General features: G+C 44.8%; 1 protein-coding gene across 1 annotated transcript in view; it reads right to left on the reverse strand.

The window, feature by feature from the left end:
- Positions 1-248: 248 nt before the first annotated feature.
- The window catches only part of MRAS (muscle RAS oncogene homolog), a 68,781-nt gene continuing 49,637 nt past the window's right edge, over positions 249-19,392 (reverse strand). The window contains exons 4-6 of the mRNA XM_077320570.1: positions 12,324-12,423; positions 8,849-8,928; positions 249-1,088 (exon numbers count right to left, since the gene is read on the reverse strand). Of these exons, the coding sequence (XP_077176685.1) occupies positions 989-1,088; positions 8,849-8,928; positions 12,324-12,423 (280 nt within the window). The 3' untranslated portion in view covers positions 249-988. The remainder of the gene's footprint in view (positions 1,089-8,848; positions 8,929-12,323; positions 12,424-19,392) is intronic.

Consider the following 19,392-nt stretch of genomic DNA (forward strand, 5'->3'; position numbering starts at 1 on the left):
CTGTAATATAAGAACAAATTTTAAGACACTAGAAAGAAGCCCTTCCAAGACTGGTAGCATACTATTGGAAGGAAAAACGTATGGAAAAGCAACAAGAGCATTCTGCAGTTCCAGCGCTGCAAGGTTACTTACCTTCAGGATGCAAAGGAAAGCAAATCCATCAAGAATCAGAATACTTCACATTTTGAAGCCAGATGTCCATTGTGTTCAATAGAGTTGTTTAAAGTTTGTGTTTTGAATACAAAATATTTTTCAAAATTGCAAATTACTTTTAATTTAAATATTTTCAAGATTAGCAAAATGGCTGTCTCCACACCCCCCTTCAACATGCTCCCCAAAAGACATCCCCTAACTGGGATTAACAAGAAGAATAACAACAGCAACAATAACAACAACTAACAAACCAAGTCCATTCTTCCATTGTCTTTGCTGGAGTTTGCAGACTGAGGGCTGGCCAGACTCCAGTTTCTGACAACGTCTGGAGTCCCCAGAGCAGCTGGAATTCATTTTCTTTCTTCAAATCTATTCACTTCTCTATGAAGTTGCAGTTTGGCACTGGTACGTATAGCTGGGAGTGTTCAGTGCAAGAGAAAACAAATCCACTGTATTTCTTTCTTGCTGGGCAAAAAAACTGCTGACCCTGACACATAACATGATTGTACAAAATGGAGTCATTTGTGACTGGTTAGAAATTGGCCTAAACCAGAACATCCCTCCCCCCTTATAAAAGAAATATTGTGGTGATGGTTGATATTCATACATCTCCAGTTTCTGCTTGCCCTCTTCTTTTGGGGTGCCTTTAAAAACCTTCCTGCACCACTTGCCAAGCAGTCATTCGGCCGAGCTTCAAAAATGCCTCAGGCTTTGCTCCCTGTTGCGTTATTTCATAAGATAATTACTGTTCTTTGAACATTAACACAGCAGGTAAGTGATACGGTGCTTCAGGGTTAGGTTAGAGTTGGGATGGAATATATCACGGAAGGAACAGTCACAAAATCACACACTGCAGTTTGTGGGAAGTGGTGGCTCTGTCTGCTCGCCACTTCATTTTTTTCTTCTTCTTCTGGTTCTTCTCTGGAACCTGTTGCCTGTTTAGGAACAAAAAGGAAACTTCAGTACTGCTTTTAGGGCAAGGAGAGACTGAACAACATGCATTTAGGACCCTGTGGGGAGGACTGGGTTGAGGAAGGGGATTTGCAACAGACAACTGGTGGGTGAAGAAAAGATTCAAACATCCTTCCTCCCTACCCTGAATCAGTTTTATCTCTCTTAGAGGGCTCAGGGCCTACCTAACCACTGCTTCCTGTACTTAGCAGCTTGAAAACAGTCGGAAAAGGGCACTTGATCCAGCCAAGACCGATATTTTGTATTTTGCAAAAACTGTTTCACCAGAAGTGACAGCAGAATGAAAGAAGTGATAAGAATAACAAAGATTTCCTCATTCATCATTTCAAAACCATTCCGTATTTTGCCTCTGTGATCCAGCTTGGTGTAGTGGTTAGGAGTGTGGACTTCTAATCTGATGAGCTGGGTTTGATTCTGCACTCCCCCACATGCAGCCAGGTGGGTGACCTTGGGTTCACCACAGCATTAATAAAGCTGTTCTTACTGAGGAGTAGTATCAGGGCTCTCTCAGCCTCACCTACCTCACAGGGTGTCTGTTGTGGGGAGAGGAAAGGGAAGGCGACTGTAAGCCGCTTTGAGCCTCTTTTGGGTAGAGAAAACTCTTCTTCTTCTACCATATTTTGAAAGCTCAGTAAAATATAAGCAGTCATCTTATTCTGAGTGTGCTGCTGGTGCATCAAGAGGCTATTGACCAGTACTGACGAACATGAATAGGTTTCAGCACACGATGGTTTCCGGTGGAAGGTTTTCCAAAGTCCTGTTCACAGTTTCATTTAGCTGGCATTGAATCTAGGGCCTTACACATTCAAAGCATGTAGCCTGCCCTTGATCTGTAGACTATCCTTATTCCAGGCTCAGTGTTTGCTGCTCAGGCTGGCTCTTTGCCATTTCCCCTGAGACACTTGGCCCGAATCAATGAATACAGGAAAAGAAAAGGGCCCAATGTCCTGACTATCCTGCGCATAAGTGTTTACTATATAGAATTTTGTCAAAAGGGCAAAGCAAAATGGTACTGTTGTATGGTTGCCATGCAAGTTGTTTTTCCTAGATCACGAGAAACAGCGTTTATCAATCTTTCATTTTCTCTTTCATGCCTGCAATAGCCCCCTGCTCTTCTTTTCTTGTCTGCCAGCCAGAAAAAGCCCAAATGGTCCAACAACTAAGGAAGTTGAAGCAGTTAAAGCCTCCAGGCTGGGGACCTCCCACTTTTACAGCTCATCCCCAGGTGACAGAGATCAGTTCCCCTAGAGTAGACTCCATTTCCTTATACTCAATTGAGGTCCCTCCTCACCCCAAAGTCGCAAGGTATTTCTCAACCCAGAGCCAGCAATTCGAGGCGTGACCATGGTTAGTCATGGCTTTACCAGAGAATTGACTGATACTCAGCTAATGACCTGCCAGCTTCAGTAATAATCAGGGGCAGGGACATGTACAGCACCTTCCTCACTTACTGCTCATAAGACAATAAGCCTTCCTGAAAATACTGAAGAAAAGCTAATCACCACCTCTTAAGAGTTCAGGGTTGTTGTTGTTTTGGTATGCTTAGGTTTTCTGCCTAATCAATATCCAGAATTTTAAACAGAAGGCTACTCTTCCCCCTTAAGTACACACGAACTCTGAGGCAATGGAACTGGCTGAAGTCTTGCAAACCTGCTGAAGTCACCAGTCTCTGACACACCACAATGCCATGCTGCCTCCTCAATAGCACGGTTACGTTTTATACCCCACCTTCCAGCAGGGATATGTTTCCCTCACAACAGCTCTGTGAGATGAGGTAGGATGAAAGATGTCGATGTGCCCAGTGCACCTATATTGCAGAAGAGACTGTGTGATGGGAACCAAGTCCTCATGCCGTTGGAAACCAACTGTTTCTTTGAGATGGACAAGCTGAGTAATGCATGAATCAGTTGCCTTAGCAGCAGTGGGAGTAAGATCGTAGCAGAAGATTTCCTTGGTTGGGATTAGAGAGTTCTCTGTCACACTCAACACCAGGAATGGGTCTCTGGCTGATATAGGTTTTAAAGGACTGAGCTGTGTACACTGAATGATGATGGATCCTTGGTGCACGGTTTACTGATTGGAAAAATGATTAGAAAACAACGTGGAACGACTCCAGCTTTCATCTGTACTCCCCCAAGCTATTCCCCCCCTCCTCCACCACCACCCACTATGTGTTTCTGCTGTCAGATGAGCTGAGCGGAGAAGAGTGGGTAGTGCCACCTGCTTTTCTGAAAATTAGACATTTAGATCAGCAAAGCAGTAATTGCTAGCAAGGCAGCATCGTGTATTTCATTCCTTACTATTCCCAGAGCTTCTTGGGAAAATGGCTGCAATTATGCATAATGCTTCTGTATTTGTATATTCCGTAAATGGATCAGGAGGATTCTCTGCTTACCCAACTCAGTGAAAGCAGAAGATCTATACACGCTAGAAAGACAATGAGTTGGATCCTGCCAGCTTTTTCACTCCGTCTTGCCAATTCCCCTCCCTGTTACAGGCCACAAGGCTTTTGTCCATGTATGTCCTATGATCCCCAACTCTGCCTTTTTGGTAGTAAAAGGGGGGTTTCCTCCTTCCCTTCTCATTGGTGGAAAGGTTGGTTGGGAGCGTTATGTACTGCTTATAGTCACTTTGCTACTTCTTTTGTACTTCCAGTGTAAAAGAAGACCCTCCCCCCGCCCCACCTGTCCAGCAGCAGCCCAGCAACAGCATGGGTAAAAATTCAGAATGCATTAAAGAGACATCTGAATGAGCTGTGGGGGGGGGGGGGGTTGGAATGGATCCATCAATTTCCTTCTACCAAGCCTTCTTCAGAGGATGGCTTAATGGGAGGGAGTCACCAGATCCACACTGGAAGGAATGAAGCAATGGATCCAACCCAATACATTTCAGAGGTTTTAATTTTTTTTAAATCAACTTCCTATTGTTCAGGAACTACAATTTGGCTGCCATTCCTTGTACAAAAAGCTCTATTACCAGTTCAATGAGGACAGGACTTTTTATTCCCCCCCACTCCCAGTGCTGGTGCAGCTGCAAATAAATATCAAGAGCAACAGGGCTTCTACATGGCAGGTTTCTCCGCAGTTGTCCTGCCTCATTCCCTACAAGTGACCACCCCCCTCCCCTGGGTCAACAGGACTTGTGCAATTAAAAAGAAATGTCTCTAGAGTATATAGCAATGCCACCCTCTTTGTCCCTCCTGCCCCCTGGCCAGCGAGTCTTTTTTCATAGCAGTCCTCAGCCCTTCTGCACCAGCCACACAGGCCTTTATGTCTCTGCAACAGAAGGAGCTAGAGATTTACTTTTGCTCATAATGTACACTGAAAATGCAGAGGACCTGCTACAATAATTGTTACAATGGGATACTGATATGATATAAAAACATAATATTGGGGGTGGGGAGAGGAGGAAATGGCTGCCACAGGGACAGGGAAAATGGATGTCATGTGGAAAATCTGGATCTTCCCACCCACACAGCGGCTATCCAGGCTTTTATTTGATATTTTCCAAAAGTTTAGAAGTAAAGGAGGTTTGATAAAGATCTGAGAAAACCTGCACCCCCCCCCCACAGGTCAAGCTGCATGAATGCACTGTGTGGCTGTGGGGAAACAGGAGGGGGGGAACACTTCCTAAAGCACTGACTTTGGGACAGATAATCTGTGTTGAGATAGATGGGGTCTCAAAAGATAGGTGTTTTCCTTTTCAAAATGTATTTATTAAATGCATAGCCTGCCTTGTCTCAAGGGTTCTATACAAACAAGACCTATAAGTATCATACAAAGTTATTTTGCAAACAGTAAAAGGGCTAATAATGTTGAAAAGCTAACTCCTAAGGATATTTAACTCACCGCGGGTGACCAGTATGAAATCCAATTTTAAAAAATGACAGAAACACACACCAAAGCAAGCACAAGCCAATTTTGCAGGGTGAGTTTACCCAGTAGTTCAGAAATAAAAAAATCAGAGAGAGAGAGAGAGAGAGAGAGAGAGAGAGAGAGAGACTCTTAGAAAAATTCCATAGCAACAAGAGGGGAGGAGGAAGAGAAAACTGACATGGAAAGGACTGGTTCATGGTTTATTCAGCCCAAGTAAACTGGTAATGATTTCTCAACTTAGTGGGAAGAGAATGACTAAAAAACTACATTCAAATAGAGAAAGACCAGTAGTAGCTCTAGACTTTTGCCAAAAAAGGAAAACCAGATGCGGAAACACAAATAACAGTAATGGAAAGTTGAGGTGCACCCCAAGACACATTCCCAAGCACGTGGAGTTGGAGAGAAAGCATGTCAAGCACAATTTTGAGGCTTCTCTAAGTACAAATCCCAAAGGTTCTGTTCAGACATTACATGACACTGTAATGTACTCTAACAGTGATAGGTTATTTTGTAAAATTGGGCTTGGGCTTGAAGACAATCATTCATTTCTCATTCGTCTCAACAAATACTATCTTCAGTGCCTTCATTTCTTCTCCCACTTCCTGCAAACACACCCAGCAGGTATCCTGGACTGCACTGCAGCACCCAACTGAGGACAAAGATTTGCCACGTCATCAACTCCCTCACTACTGGCTGGCAGCATTGTGAACACTCACATTCTTGGGAATCTTTGGCTGCTTTCAGCATGGCAAGCAGCCACGGATCCACTCCCCTTCCTCAAGCGCATGTAAATGAAACTGCCTGGCTTTTCATACCAAGCCCAAGGAAGCCAATCTCCCACTGCCAGTTGAAGTACTCCCACCCCATGCAAACTCACCCTGACCTCCAGGATCTAACAGTTAGACCCCAAAGATACCATTGCATTACTAACAGCATGATGTACCACCCAAAGACAAAACAGTACAGGCCTTGAATATGAAAATACATGGACTATCTATCCTGCTTGTTTTCCCTCCAGCCTCTCACAAAACTCCAAAGACGCTGCCACTGTGAAGAGGTGGAAATAAAATGCTTTCAAAAACAACTTGGTTGTGAGTAAGCCAGTCAAGAATCCATTGGCACTACCTTTGTTTCCCCCCCTGTAAATGTGTATGAACATGGTAGTCTTCATGGATCTGTAAGAGGGTGTAGGGAGAGATAATGCATTGGCCAGGCAGAGTATGATTCAATACTTGGCTGTTGTTGGGGAGGCTGGGAACTAAGAACATGGCCAAGGAGAGTGTAGTAGCCAGAGAGTGCGTACAGCAGTACTGGAGGAGAAGCCATGATGTTTGCATTCATTCACCAACCAAAACAATAGTTAAGACTAGCTGTGGTTAATAAAATTAATTTATACTAGGTCCTTCTCATTATTTCTGGAGCCTATTTTTATTGTAAACTAGAGTCAAATCCCACTGCATCCAGGAATACAATGGGTGCTAGCCTTCCCCCTGGCAGGCCAGCCAAGTCCTGGAGAAACTGTGGTGGGGCTGCTTGGGTTGGGGGCAAGTGCTGGTGGAGACGGATTCCCTCCCCCAACACTTGGGCAGCCCTGCCAAGACCTGGCAGGGTTGGAGGGGGATGTGGCCAGGGCAGGACATCCTACCTGATTGGCCATTCATTGGACAGACGGCCTGTCAGGGGCAGGACAGCCTACCTGAGTAACATTTAGGTGATGAGTCTCAACTCCTCCCACCACTCCATTCCTGTTTTATTTATATGGTTCAGATGTGTTGTGATTTCAAATTAAAAAATAACAATGCTAACCTGCCCCACAAATCAAATTCAAATAATTGTTTCAGCTCCTGGATTGCAGTAACCTACCTGATTATGGTTAGTGGGGTGGCCTGTGTTTAGACAATCCACTAGCCATAATTTATTTAATTAAACTACAGCTTCATGTGATATCTGAAACCAAGCCTAAATTGTTCATTGAATTTGGTCAAAGAAGTGGTATCAGTCCATACTATGTGGTATAAAGAAAAGCATACATTAGGCCATTGGCACATTCACATTGCAATTACCACTCATGTTGTTAGGAAGCACCTCAAACTGACAATTTTTTAAATTATTTTAATCACCTAAAGTGCTTAAAAAGAGTATTGGCTGTCGAGGAGGAATTCTTCTAAAAGTGTCTACCAAAGCAAGAGACTGTCTCCTTCAATCAATTCCCCACCCTGTTTCCTCTTCTAACTATACACCCACTGTAAAACCATACATCCGAAGAAGAAGAAGAAGAGTTGGTTCTTATATGCTGCTTTTCTCTACCTGAAGGAGGCTCAAAGCGGCTTACAGTCACCTTCCCTTTCCTCTCCCCACAACAGACATCCTCTGAGGTGGGTGAGGCTGAGAGAGATATTAATGCCCAGTCAGAACAGTTTTATCAGTGCCGTGGCGAGCCCAAGGTCACCCAGCTGGCTGCAAGTGAGGGAGTGCAGAATCGAACCTGGCATGCCAGATTAGAAGTCCCCACTCCTAACCACTGCACCAAACCACTACACCAAACTATATCAAAGACAGGTATTAGAGCTTCCAGATCAAATGGATACCTATGACATCTCTTTTTACAAGTAAGCATGGCCCTATATTAAAGAGTTCAAAGCTCTGAATACCTGGAGTTCCCAAGTCTGCAAGTTATGTCAGATAAGCATTCCTGAAAGTTACTTTCCCACCACTAACAACATTCCCCTGTAATCTTCAGCCACAGGGAATATTGATCAAGTTCCAGGATGTACTCTCAGTTTCACTGGAGGCAATGGCAAGGCTTAAAGAATTATGAAAACTAAAGGTGCATACTAGAATATGTTCTAGAATTGCCTGTAGATGTACAAGGATTCCATAGAACAGGGTGAAAAAGATACCCTGAAATTGGAAATTCACAGCACACGACCAACTCATAAAACAGCCTTGGATCATCAGAAAATCTTTCACTGTCCTGCACAAAAGAAGTGCACTGAGATGAGTTGCTGACATTACAGAGCTTATATTCCATGAAATCACCACCAGAATCCAACTAACCAAGCTCATTTGAAGCTGACTAATGTACTGATCAAGTGCAATATTTGTGGATCCAACTGAGGTGCCCCAGGACTTATCTAAAGTAAGGTAACCAGATTTCAAGAAAGGTAAAGCAGGACACCATCCTGAAGAGGGACAGCCTATGTCGCCTCCTCTTTCCCCCAACCCCGCTGCCCGTCCTCTCCCTCCCCCTGCCCTCACCAGCCGCCGGGTGGAGTGGGGCATGCCTCTGCCTCGCCGGTGCCGGCGCTGTGACTTGGCAGGCCTACCTCACCTCCCATGCCCTGCCGGCCTGGCCACTTGATGGTGCGGAAGGATGCTGACCGCCTACCCCACCAGATGGACCCACGCTGAGAGCCGCTTCCTGCACTGCACACCCTTGTGCAGGTGGGCTCCAGGATGTAGGTGGGAGGTCGGGCAGGGGTCCCGGGCTGGAGCATCCCCCCTCTCTCTTCCTCCATCACTGGCCAGCCTGGAGGCTGTCCTCTTCCTTCTGCACGTGGGCACAGGCCACGCTGGCCAAGTGGGATTTTCGGGGAACGCAGTGGGACGTGGGACCAGTCCTGGAAATTCGGGACAGTCCCGCGAGAACCGGAATGCCTAGTCACCATAATCTAAAGACAAGTCTGCACTCCTGTCTTACACAAAGATAAAAATTTGTAGAGCTAAATGTAAAATTAAGTCTTCTAATTGTTATATTAAGACTGGTAAAATAGGAGGAAGCTCTTATATTGCTAAACTGATTCATGAATGTTTTCCAAACCATGGCCAACAGTCCAAAAATGGCTTACCGAATTACTCTAACAAGATCATGGAAGGCTTTGTCAACATTCAGGGGAGGGTCCTTAGCACTTGTTTCTATGTATGGAATCTGGAAAACAAAGACCAGTAAATTTTAAATACATATTGTACAAGACCACCTTTTGGCAGAGATTCAAGTTAAAGGAAACATTTGCATGTGCGCAAGAGATCCCATTATAGGAAAAAAACAAACAAATGTGGTTTGTGCTAAGAGTACTAAGGAACAGTATTCCTTCAACAGGGATGGAGACAAGACCAAAAACAAACCTCAGACAAATGACAATGCTGTTCACTGAAATGTAAACTTCTTTATTACAACCGCGCCCCAAGCCAGAAATTTGGGAGTGACTGCGGATATCTCACTAACCATGGAGGCACAGGTCAACAAGGTAGCTGGCCAGGCATTTTTCTACCTTTGCCAGGCTCGGTTATTAATGCCCTACTTGTCCCCTGAACACCTGGCCATGGTGATCCATGTGACAGTTACCTCTAGAATAGATTTCTGTAACACCCTTTATGCGGGCCTGCCCTTGTCCCTGATCTGGAAATTGCAGCTGGTACAACCTGTGGTTGCTAGGGTCCTTACAGGAACAACTTGAGAGGGCCTGTGCTGAGGCAGCTGCAATGGTTGCCAGTTACTGCTCAAATCTGGTACAAGGTTTGGTTTTGACCTTTAAGGCCCTTCACAGTCTGAGATCCACATCATACCTATCACCCTATGCCCAGAGCAGAAGGCTCTGTGGGCCCTGACTTGCTGGCCATTCCTGTCCCCAGAGAAGCATGCTTGGCCTTCACCAGGGCCAGGGCCTTTTCGGCCCTGGCCTCTGCCTGGTGGAATGAGCTCCTGGCTGAGCTGCGGACCCTGCGGGAGCTTTCAGCATTCCACAGGGCTTGCAAAATTGAACTCTTCCACCAGGTCTACGGTTGAGGCTGGGGCGGTGAGGAAGCTCTGACTGGGGCCCCCTCGTTGCCAGGCAGCATTGTGTCATGTGTCATTGATGACCACCTCTTCACACTCCCACTATTACAGTGGTTCTCAACCTAGGGATTGCGACCCCATTTGGGTCCACCTGGCACCTTCTGTGGGGTCCCCAGGTTGGTTGCTGTCACGGCAGCGACCAGGGGCGGCAGTGACCAGTGACAGTAGCAGGCAGCAAAACAGACAGTGGCAGCTGGTGGCAGCAGAGCCATTGCAATGGCTGCCTCCACGCTGCCCCAACTGTTGTGTACCTGCATGCCTGCATGAATGTGAATGCGCACTCGTACATGCACACTGCCCACGTGTGTGTGCACATTGCCTGTGCGTATGCACATGCTGCCACCACTGACCCCACTTTCACAGTGGGGGTCGTGGCATCAGAGCAGTTGAGAACCACTGCTCTATTAGATTTGGGGGATGGGAGAATTGAATAATACCACCATATTTTGTTTCATTTTTTGGTTTATTGTATGGCTTTTATGTCCCTTGTATTGTTTTAATGAGATTTTAGTGGGGACAATTTATAACCCACCACAAGCTGGTCTCGGGAGTGGCAGGAGATAAATTTAAATAATAATAATAACAATAACAACAATAATGAAAACTGTTGCCTCTCCAAGGACCTCCTTGAGGCAGCCTGTAACTGAAAACAATAAATTCAGGACATTTAGATAAGGCAAAGCCAATAAAAACAGGCCAGGACAAAAACAAACACCAAGCAGCCTAAAATATGTTAAATATATGGACAATATGACATGTGATTACAAAGGGCATGTATGGGTAACAGTACGATATAGTCAGATTAGGTTTGTCATTGCCTCCCTCTGGGTCACAACTCTTTCTTGGTGGCCTCCCACACAAATACTAACAATCTGCTCAGATTCTGAGATCTTCTGAGATTCTACATGGGTCACAACTCTTTCTTGGTGGCCTCCCACACAAATACTAACAATCTGCTCAGATTCTGAGATCTTCTGAGATTCTACATGGTAGAAACAAAATAAAGTTCTAATAATATATCTTTATAGCTCTCTAGGGACATATATGTACAATGGTCTATCAGTTTTATTTGTCACAGAATACAGAATAGAAAATAAAAGTTTGGTGAAGATAGTTAGAGGTTCCTAGAAACTTCTAACATTTAAAGTTCCATCATTTCCTGTATAGAGAGAGTGACGTTTAACAGACTCTTTGCAAGGGCTTATCTGTATTAGTTTGTATAGATAAGCCCTTGCAAAGAACGTCCGCTCTGTGGCAACAAGCCCTAAAGAATTTTAATTCCTTCATTTCAAAGGTACAGAATTGCTCACGATAAAGTCAAATGAATGTATGCATATGGGGTGATGTTGATGTATACAAGGACATACATGCATATAAAGCGCAGATCAATTCACCCCAAAGTAATCCAGCACATAATCTGTCTGCAGCATATTAGAGTATTCTATTTCTCCCCTCAACCTATTAACTCCAATTAACTGCATCACACTTAAATAAAGTATTTTGAAACAGAAAAATATTTTTCTTTCTATTCATTCTCTCTTCACAGTTCATCATTATATGCACTTCTATAATTTATCCCAGTTAAGCAAAAAGCCCAAACTTAAGTCTTTCTTTCCGAGGAGGCAATTGTCTCCCCTGATCATTTATGTTGCCATTGTATGCAACCTTACCATGAACTGTTTTTGAGATGGTTATCTGTAATGACACACAGCCTTCTTAAAGAAAACACATAGTGTTTAATACTGGCTTTAGGAACACCAGCACTACCTTACCTTTTCTACAAAAGATACCATTAAAATATAGTCCTTCTCTTTGAATAAGATTTCTTTGGTCTCCAAATGTTTATTAGTGCCTATCAGATCTAAACCCTTCATCTTATCCATGCACCGAGATCATGCAACTCGATTAAAATGGCTAGTGGTCTGCGTAGGCAGCATTTATGATAATGCTATCTTAGTGGAACAGGGCTTAAATTAGTTGCCTACAAATCTCAACTAAGTTATTCCAGGTTATTGATAACCACATGTCTAAAGAATCTCTACTGATTCTTTCCCAGAAAACTAAAGTAGACTATCAAAATGCCTGTGACATCCACATGGTCAACATACATATCACAACTACAGAGATTGTCTCTGACGATGACTCTTCTACATGGAAATACCATGGATTTATTTAGGGAGTTTAGCTATACCCCACATACAGCCACTTTTATGAATAGGGTTGCCAGTGTCCCGGTGGCACCTGGGGAGCCCCTGGGATTATACCTTATCTCCAGACTAAAGAGATGAGTTCTCTGGAGAAACGGACTCCATAGCATTGTACTCCACTGAGGTCCCACCCCATCTCAAATCCCACCCACTCCCAGCACCACCCCCAAAGTCTCCAGGTATTTCCCAATCCAGAGCTGGCAATCCTAATTAATCATGCAACAGTCAAAGCAATACACAAACAAACAAATTAGTATTAGAAGAAACCCAAGGACATACATTGTGTTTTGCTGCCATTTCTTTTCCTTGTTCTCGTGTGATTTTTCGTAAATGCATTAGATCAACCTTGTTAGCCACCAAAATCATTGGAAAGGATTCTCTGGAAGAAATTTTTTAAATATTTTGTCAGTCAGTGTTAATTCTAGTGCTGCAATGACAAAAAAAAGGATCATTTGAGCAAACCATTATATACGGTGTAACAAAAATAGCACTTCAAGAAGCATTATATTCTAATAGTGAAGGTGGTATATGTTTGGATACTGGTGACTGGAGTTCTGAAAGGACAAGACAGATCTTTTAACAAAAATGAAAAGGGCCCTAGGTTTGCAGAAAAATGTGTAATCTAAAAAAATACCCACACTGGGCAGCTTAAAATATCCAAAAAGGATAAAAGGAATACCTGCAGCTTTAAGCAACAGATTCACTCAGTAGCTGTTGCTAAGCAACCACAGTATTCCAGGCGATGTTCTATCAAGAAAAGGTAGGGGGTGGAGGTGGAGGCCTTTCAGGGCCTATTTTGGTCTTTGAGGGAAGTCATTAAGGCCACGCCTGGGCTTAGAATTGCCAGCTCCAGGTTGGGAAATTCCTGGAGATTTTGTGGTGAAGATTGAGGAGGGCAAGATTTGGGCAGGGGAAAGGCCTTTACCAAATATTATGCCATAGAGTTCACCTCCAAAGCAGTCATTTTCACCAGGAGGACAGATCTCTGTCATCTAGTTGTAATTGTGGGAGATCTCCAGGTCCCACTTGTTGGTTGACAATCTGAGGCCTGGAAGCAAACTCTGAGTGACGTGATACCACCCGACTTGCATGAATGTACTAAACTTGGATTCTTGCACATATTAGAGCATCAGAGTAGGGTCTGGGCGATCGAGGTTCGAGGGAAAAGTCACATGACTTCAGCCTAATTCACCACACAGGGTTGTTACGTGAATAAAAAAAGGAGGAGAGCAAAATAATGTATGCTGCTTTGGTTCTCACTATGGAGAATAGCAGGATATAAATAAATAATAAATATGGCTGAAGATAAGAGGCAAATAAAATGTAGGTTAGTGAATGGTTCAGAAGGGGAGCATGAGGCAGGGAACTAAGGCACCACACAACTGGGTAGAAGCTGCGGAGCTTAAGACAGAACGGCTGTTAGGGGAAAAGGAGAGAGCATTGCCAACTCCTGGTCAGGAAATTCCTAGAGATTTGGTGGTGAGGTTTGAAGATGTGAGGGACATCTGAAGAGTATAATGCCAGACTTCGTCCTCCAGCTATTTCTCCAGTTGGGGGTTGGTGATCACACAGAATTACACAACTGTTCTCCAGATGACAGAGATCAATTTCCTGGAGTAAATGGCTGCTCTAGAGGATAGATCTGATGACATTATACCCTGTTGAAGTTGAGACCCTCCCCAAACCTTGCCCTTCCAAGGCTCAACCCCCAAATCTCCAGGAATTTCCGCAACCTAGAATTGGCAACCCTAATTGGCAACAAGAACGAGTTTAACATCCCTGATAACCACAATGGGGTAGTTACTGACCTGGAGCCAGACATCCTGGAATGTGAAGTCAAATGGGCCTTAGGAAGTCTGAGCAACAATAAAGCTAGTGGTGGTGACAGCATTCCAGTTGAACTATTTAAAATCTTAAAAGATGATGCAGTAAAAGTGCTACACTCAATATGCCAGCAAATTTGGAAAACTCAACAATGGCCATAGGATTGGAAAAGGTCAGTTTACATTCCAATCCCAAAGAAGGGCAATGGCAAAGAATGTTCAAACTACCGCATCATTGCACTCATTTTTCATGCTAGCAAAGTTATGCTCAAAATTTTACAAGCTAGGCTCCAGCAATATGTGGACTGAGAACTTCCAGAAGTACAGGCAGGATTTCGAAGAGACAAAGGAACTAGAGATCAAATTGCCAACATACGCTGGATCATGGAGAAAGCTAGGGAGTTCCAGAAGATCTACTTCTGCTTCATTAACTATGCTAAAGCCTTTGATTGTGTGGAGAACAACAAATTGTGGCAAGTTCTTAAAGAGATGGGAATACCAGAGCATCTTATTTGTCTCTTCAGAAACTTATATGCAGGTCAAGAAGCAACAGTGAGAACTGAACATGGAATCACTGATTGGTTCAAAATTGAGAAAGAAGTTTGGCAAGGCTGTATACTGTCACATAGCCTATTTAACTTGTATGCGGAGCATATCTTGAGAAAGGCGGGATTAGAGGAGTCACAAATTGGGATCAAGATTGCAGGGAGAAATATCAAGAACCTCAGATATGCAGATGATACCACTCTAATGGCAGAAAGCGAAGAGGAACTAAAGAGCCTGTTGATGCGGGTGAAGGAGGAGAGTGCAAAAGTTGGCCTGAAACTCAACATCAAGAAAACAAAGATCATGGCATCCGGCCCTCTCAATTCCTGGCAAATAGATGGGGAAGAAATGGAGATAGTGACAGATTTTATTTTCCTGGGCTCCAAGATCACTGCAGATGGGGACTGTAGCAAAGAAATTAAAAGACGCTTGCTCCTGGGGAGCAAAGCTATGGCAAATCTAGGCATCATCCTAAAAAGCAGAGACATCACTTGTCAACGAATGTACATTTAGTCAAGGCTATGGTATTCCCAGTTGCAATGTATGGCTGCGAAAGTTGGACCATAAGGAAGGCCGAGCATCAAAGAAGTGAGACTTTTGAACTCTGGTGCTGGAGAAGACTCTTGCGAGTCCCTTGGACTGCAAGGTGAACAAACCGGTCAGTCCTAGAGGAGATTAGCCCTGACTGCTCCTTAGAAGGCCAGATCCTGAAGATGAAACTCAAATACTTTGGCCACCTCATGAGAAGGAAGGACTCCCTGGAGAAGAGCCTACTGCTGGGAGCGATCGAGGGCAAAAGAAGAAGGGGACGACAGAGAATGAGGTGGTTGGATGGAGTCCCTGAAGCAGTCGGTGCAAACTTAAATGGACTCCGAGAAATGGTAGAGGACAGGAAGGCCTGGAGGATCATTGTCCATGGGGTCGTGAAGGGTCGGACACAACTTTGTACCTAACAATAACAACAAATGGCAACTCTGCTGACTCCCAGTTGAATTCCGGATGAGGCTTAAGGTTTTGGTAATCACCTTCAAGGCCATATGTAGTCTGACCCCAGTGTACCTGAGAGACAGTCTTCCTGCCTATTCACCTCAAAAAGCCCTACATTCCACCACCGCCAACTGGCTGGTGATCCCTGGCCCAAAGGAGCACACTGGACCTCAACGAGGACCAGAGCCTTCTTGGTCCTGGCCCCTACCTGGTGGAACAAGCTCCCTGAAGACGTCAGGGCCCTTCCTGATCTACCACAATTCTAAAAGGCATGTAAAAGGGAGCTTTTACAGGCATTGAGGCCAGCCAATGCAAAAACATCTGTTGGCCCCCAGACACCCCCTCCATGATCTGAGCCATGATGTTAAAAGTTGAGAGTTGTCACATTGTGAATCTGTTATAGTAGCGATCCCCAACCTGTAGGCTGCGGACCACATGTGGTCCGTTGACTAATTGGAGGTGGGCCACGAAGGACGCCTTCTTCCTTCCCCCCGGCCCTTTACTTCATCCCCCCCCAGACCTTTACAACACACTTTGGGTGTCATTGTCTCCCATCACTCCCAGATGGGACTATCTCGTTGTAGAGAAACAAGCTCAGGGTTCCCATTGATTTGTCATTGTCAGGAGTTAAAATGTCCATGAAAATAAAATTTTCCTTAAGTTCATTGTTGTGGCATGTCTGTATCTTATTTTGAAGGGATGTTTAAACATTACCATAGCGATCAGAGAGCGTTAGGGCAGTGGTCGAGAGTAGAGGAGTAAACTACCCCCCTCACCGGGCCTCAGTAAAATTGTCAAGCGTTGAGTGTTCCCCGGTGATAAAAAGTTTGGGGACCACTGTGTTATAGCATTTTGTTATAATGTGTTATGTTCAATTTTGGAACCACTGTTAAGTTACTATCACTAGATTTCAATATATACCCATGACATTTTATGTAAACCACTAAGAGCATTATGGGAGGGTGGTACATAAATTTAAGAAATAAATCAATAATAAATAACATGGCACTGATCTCTGCAGTTGGGAATCTGTTGTAATTCCAGCTGCTCTCCAAGCTGGCAACTGTAGAAGGAGAGTAGAAAGCAGGAAAAAGGCTATCAGGGCTTTCAGGAAAGGGAAAAAAAGAAATAGCGGGAGAGAATTAAATGAGATCTCCTACAAGTTCTCACATGTTCCCACTTTTTACATCTAATTCTCATAATGGTACTAGCTCCATACCCTTAAATAGAGATATTTGGGCCATGTACAACAAAGGATAGCTTTTTACAAACCCAGGAGAACTCCCAGGTTTGCAGAAAATTACAAAAGTTTTTAGAAGAAAAAATCAAGAAGAGAGGGTTCAACTGAGGGAAGGTTCTTTGAATCAGATAATGGCTTTCTGTCGTTCTACAGAGATCATAGCTCACATATGGCAAGCACCATTTCTGAAGGCTGTCTAGGAACCCCTAAGAACAAGTTATAAAAGACTTACTGGTTGATGGTAAAGGGAGAAGAACCAGGTGCAGCCTCATGTGGAAGCCAGCCTGGGCGGCAGCTCCTGCCCTCCCTTGCACATAGCAGAGGCAGCAAGAATGGTAGGGAAGAGAGACAAGGGGATAGGAAGTGTGCCCAAGCCTGACCCTATAAATGGCTACTTTGGCACTGGCAACAGCTGGAGGCTAGGTGGGTGCAGATATGGTGAGTGAGGGAATGTAAGGAGGAAGAGGAGGGGCATCAAACACTGCCATGGCTTTCCATAACCACATTAACCCTGCAGGCAGTGGCACTGCAAGGGGGCAAGTTGCTCCCCCCCCCCATGAGACAGGCAGGCAGAAACACTGCAAGTGGATGGGCTGGCTGAGAGACTAGGCAGCCCATTAAAAGACTGGGAGAGGAGATGGGATTCCCATCCCACTGTGTGTACTGCAGGTTCCCCCATTTGTTTATAGGATTTGTAAATGGTAGATTTTTCATGTACTTAGCTGAGATGCTGCCAAGTGCCTGTATTATATCATGTGGTAAGTGATTTATTCCTAAACGATCTGAAGTTAGGGGGTAACTACAGTGGTAGAAACAAGCTTGTGGATGTTACCAAATGTTCAGGATAATAAAAATGAAAGTAATTTGCAAACAACTTCAGAAGGAGCTCCCCAACTGGGTGAATGGGTAAAAAATGGCAAAAAAGATCCAATATACCGTATTTGCCGGCGTATAAGACGACTGGGCGTATAAGACGACCCCCCAATATTTCCACTCAAAATATAGAATTTGTTACATACCCGGCCCGCCCCTGCATCTCCCTGTGACCGGCACTAGTGTGCAAGTGCGCATGTGCAAGCTCTGCGTAGACAAGGGGCGGGCCGGAGCACCACTGCTTCCCATTGAGCAGAACGGGCTGGTCATGTCGAAAAGGCTGGCACCCCTGTCTCGTTGCTGATGCTCGTCGCAGACACGCTGATGACCCGCCGCGGCCACCCTGGATACCACGCGATACTGGATGATATGTAGAATGAGGTGGGCGGGCATCAGGAGGCCACTATGGGCAGCTATGTCTATCCCAACTGAAGTGCACCCGGCATATAGGATGACCCCCTCCTACTTGGAGGCATGTTTTTCAGGGGGGAAAAGTAGTCTTATACGCCAGCAAATACAGTACTTAAATGCAAAATAATGTCGATTAGGACAAATCAGCACACGGTCGGAATCTGGACTCAAGAAGATGAACCAGGAAAGAGACTTTGGAGTTGTGGTGAATAGTTCAATTTGGTGGATAGATTCAAGATGAGGAAAATGTACCTCACACCATGCACTGTTAATTTATGGAACCTATTCTCACATCATTTAGGGCAGTGGTCCCCAACCTTTTTATCACCGGGGACCGGTCAACACTTGATAATTTTACTGAGGCCCGGGGGGGGGGGAGTCTTTTGCCGAAGGACGTGGCTGCCACTGCCTGAGCCCCTGCTCCGCTTGCTTTCCCACCGGTGCCCCTGAATTCCCGCCGCCCACTGGGGGGTGCTGCCAGCAGCAGCTGTGCAGTGTTGCGCTGAGGGGGAGCCCCAGCCATGGCAGCTGCTGGAGAGCACCAAAGGTGAGCCGGTGGCAGAGTGGCAGGGCAGCCCCCTCGGCAGCAGCTGGGAAGGAGGATAAGGAGAAGCTGCGGCCCGGTACCAACTGATCTACGAACTGGGACCGGTCCCTGGACCGGGGGTTGGGGACAGCTGATTTAGGGAACATTCCCCCCAAGATAGTTTTGAAAGGAAGTCAGTCAACTTTCTGTCAATTCTTTGTCACAATATCTATATGGTATATTTATGTTTAGAGACAGTGTATTTCCAAATAATAGTGGCCCGGGAGGTGGAAGGGGGGACTAAGTAAAGGCTCCTCTAGTGGAATTTTTGGAAGCGTCTAGCTGGTGGCTATAAGAAAGCATATCTTGGATATGATAATTATTGAGTTGGGCATTTATTATTTTTAGATATTAACACTGTTAGCAGTATCCCCCATCAACATTGTGAATCATATACATATAAATAGATTTTCCTTCCAAGTTATATTCAAACCTAGAACATATCTAGCATTTCTAATCAATGCATGTCTTTTTCACTCAACACAGATGCTAGGAATGAATATCCTGGTGACAATTGCTTATTAAATTGTATAGGTGCATCACATCTATGAAGCCTAACAGTGTTTCTTTGGTATTTGCAAAAGGTCGAGAGCAATTTGGTGTAGTGGTTAGGAATGCGGACTTCTAATCTGGTGAGCCGGGTTTGATTCTACACTCGCTCACATGCAACCAGCTGGGTGACCTTGGGCTCACCAAAGCACTGATAAAGCTGTTCTGACTTAGCAGTGATATCAGGGCTCTCTCAGCCTCACCCACCTCACAGGGTGTCTGTTGTGGAGAGAGGAAAGGGATGGCGACTGCAAGCCACTCCGAGACTCCTTTTGTTAGAGAAAAGCGACATATAAGAACCAACCTATATCAAGGCTTCGCTATTAGACAAAT

Source organism: Paroedura picta, chromosome 2 (assembly GCF_049243985.1).
Source record: "Paroedura picta isolate Pp20150507F chromosome 2, Ppicta_v3.0, whole genome shotgun sequence".
Classification (NCBI taxonomy): Eukaryota; Metazoa; Chordata; class Lepidosauria; order Squamata; family Gekkonidae; genus Paroedura; species Paroedura picta.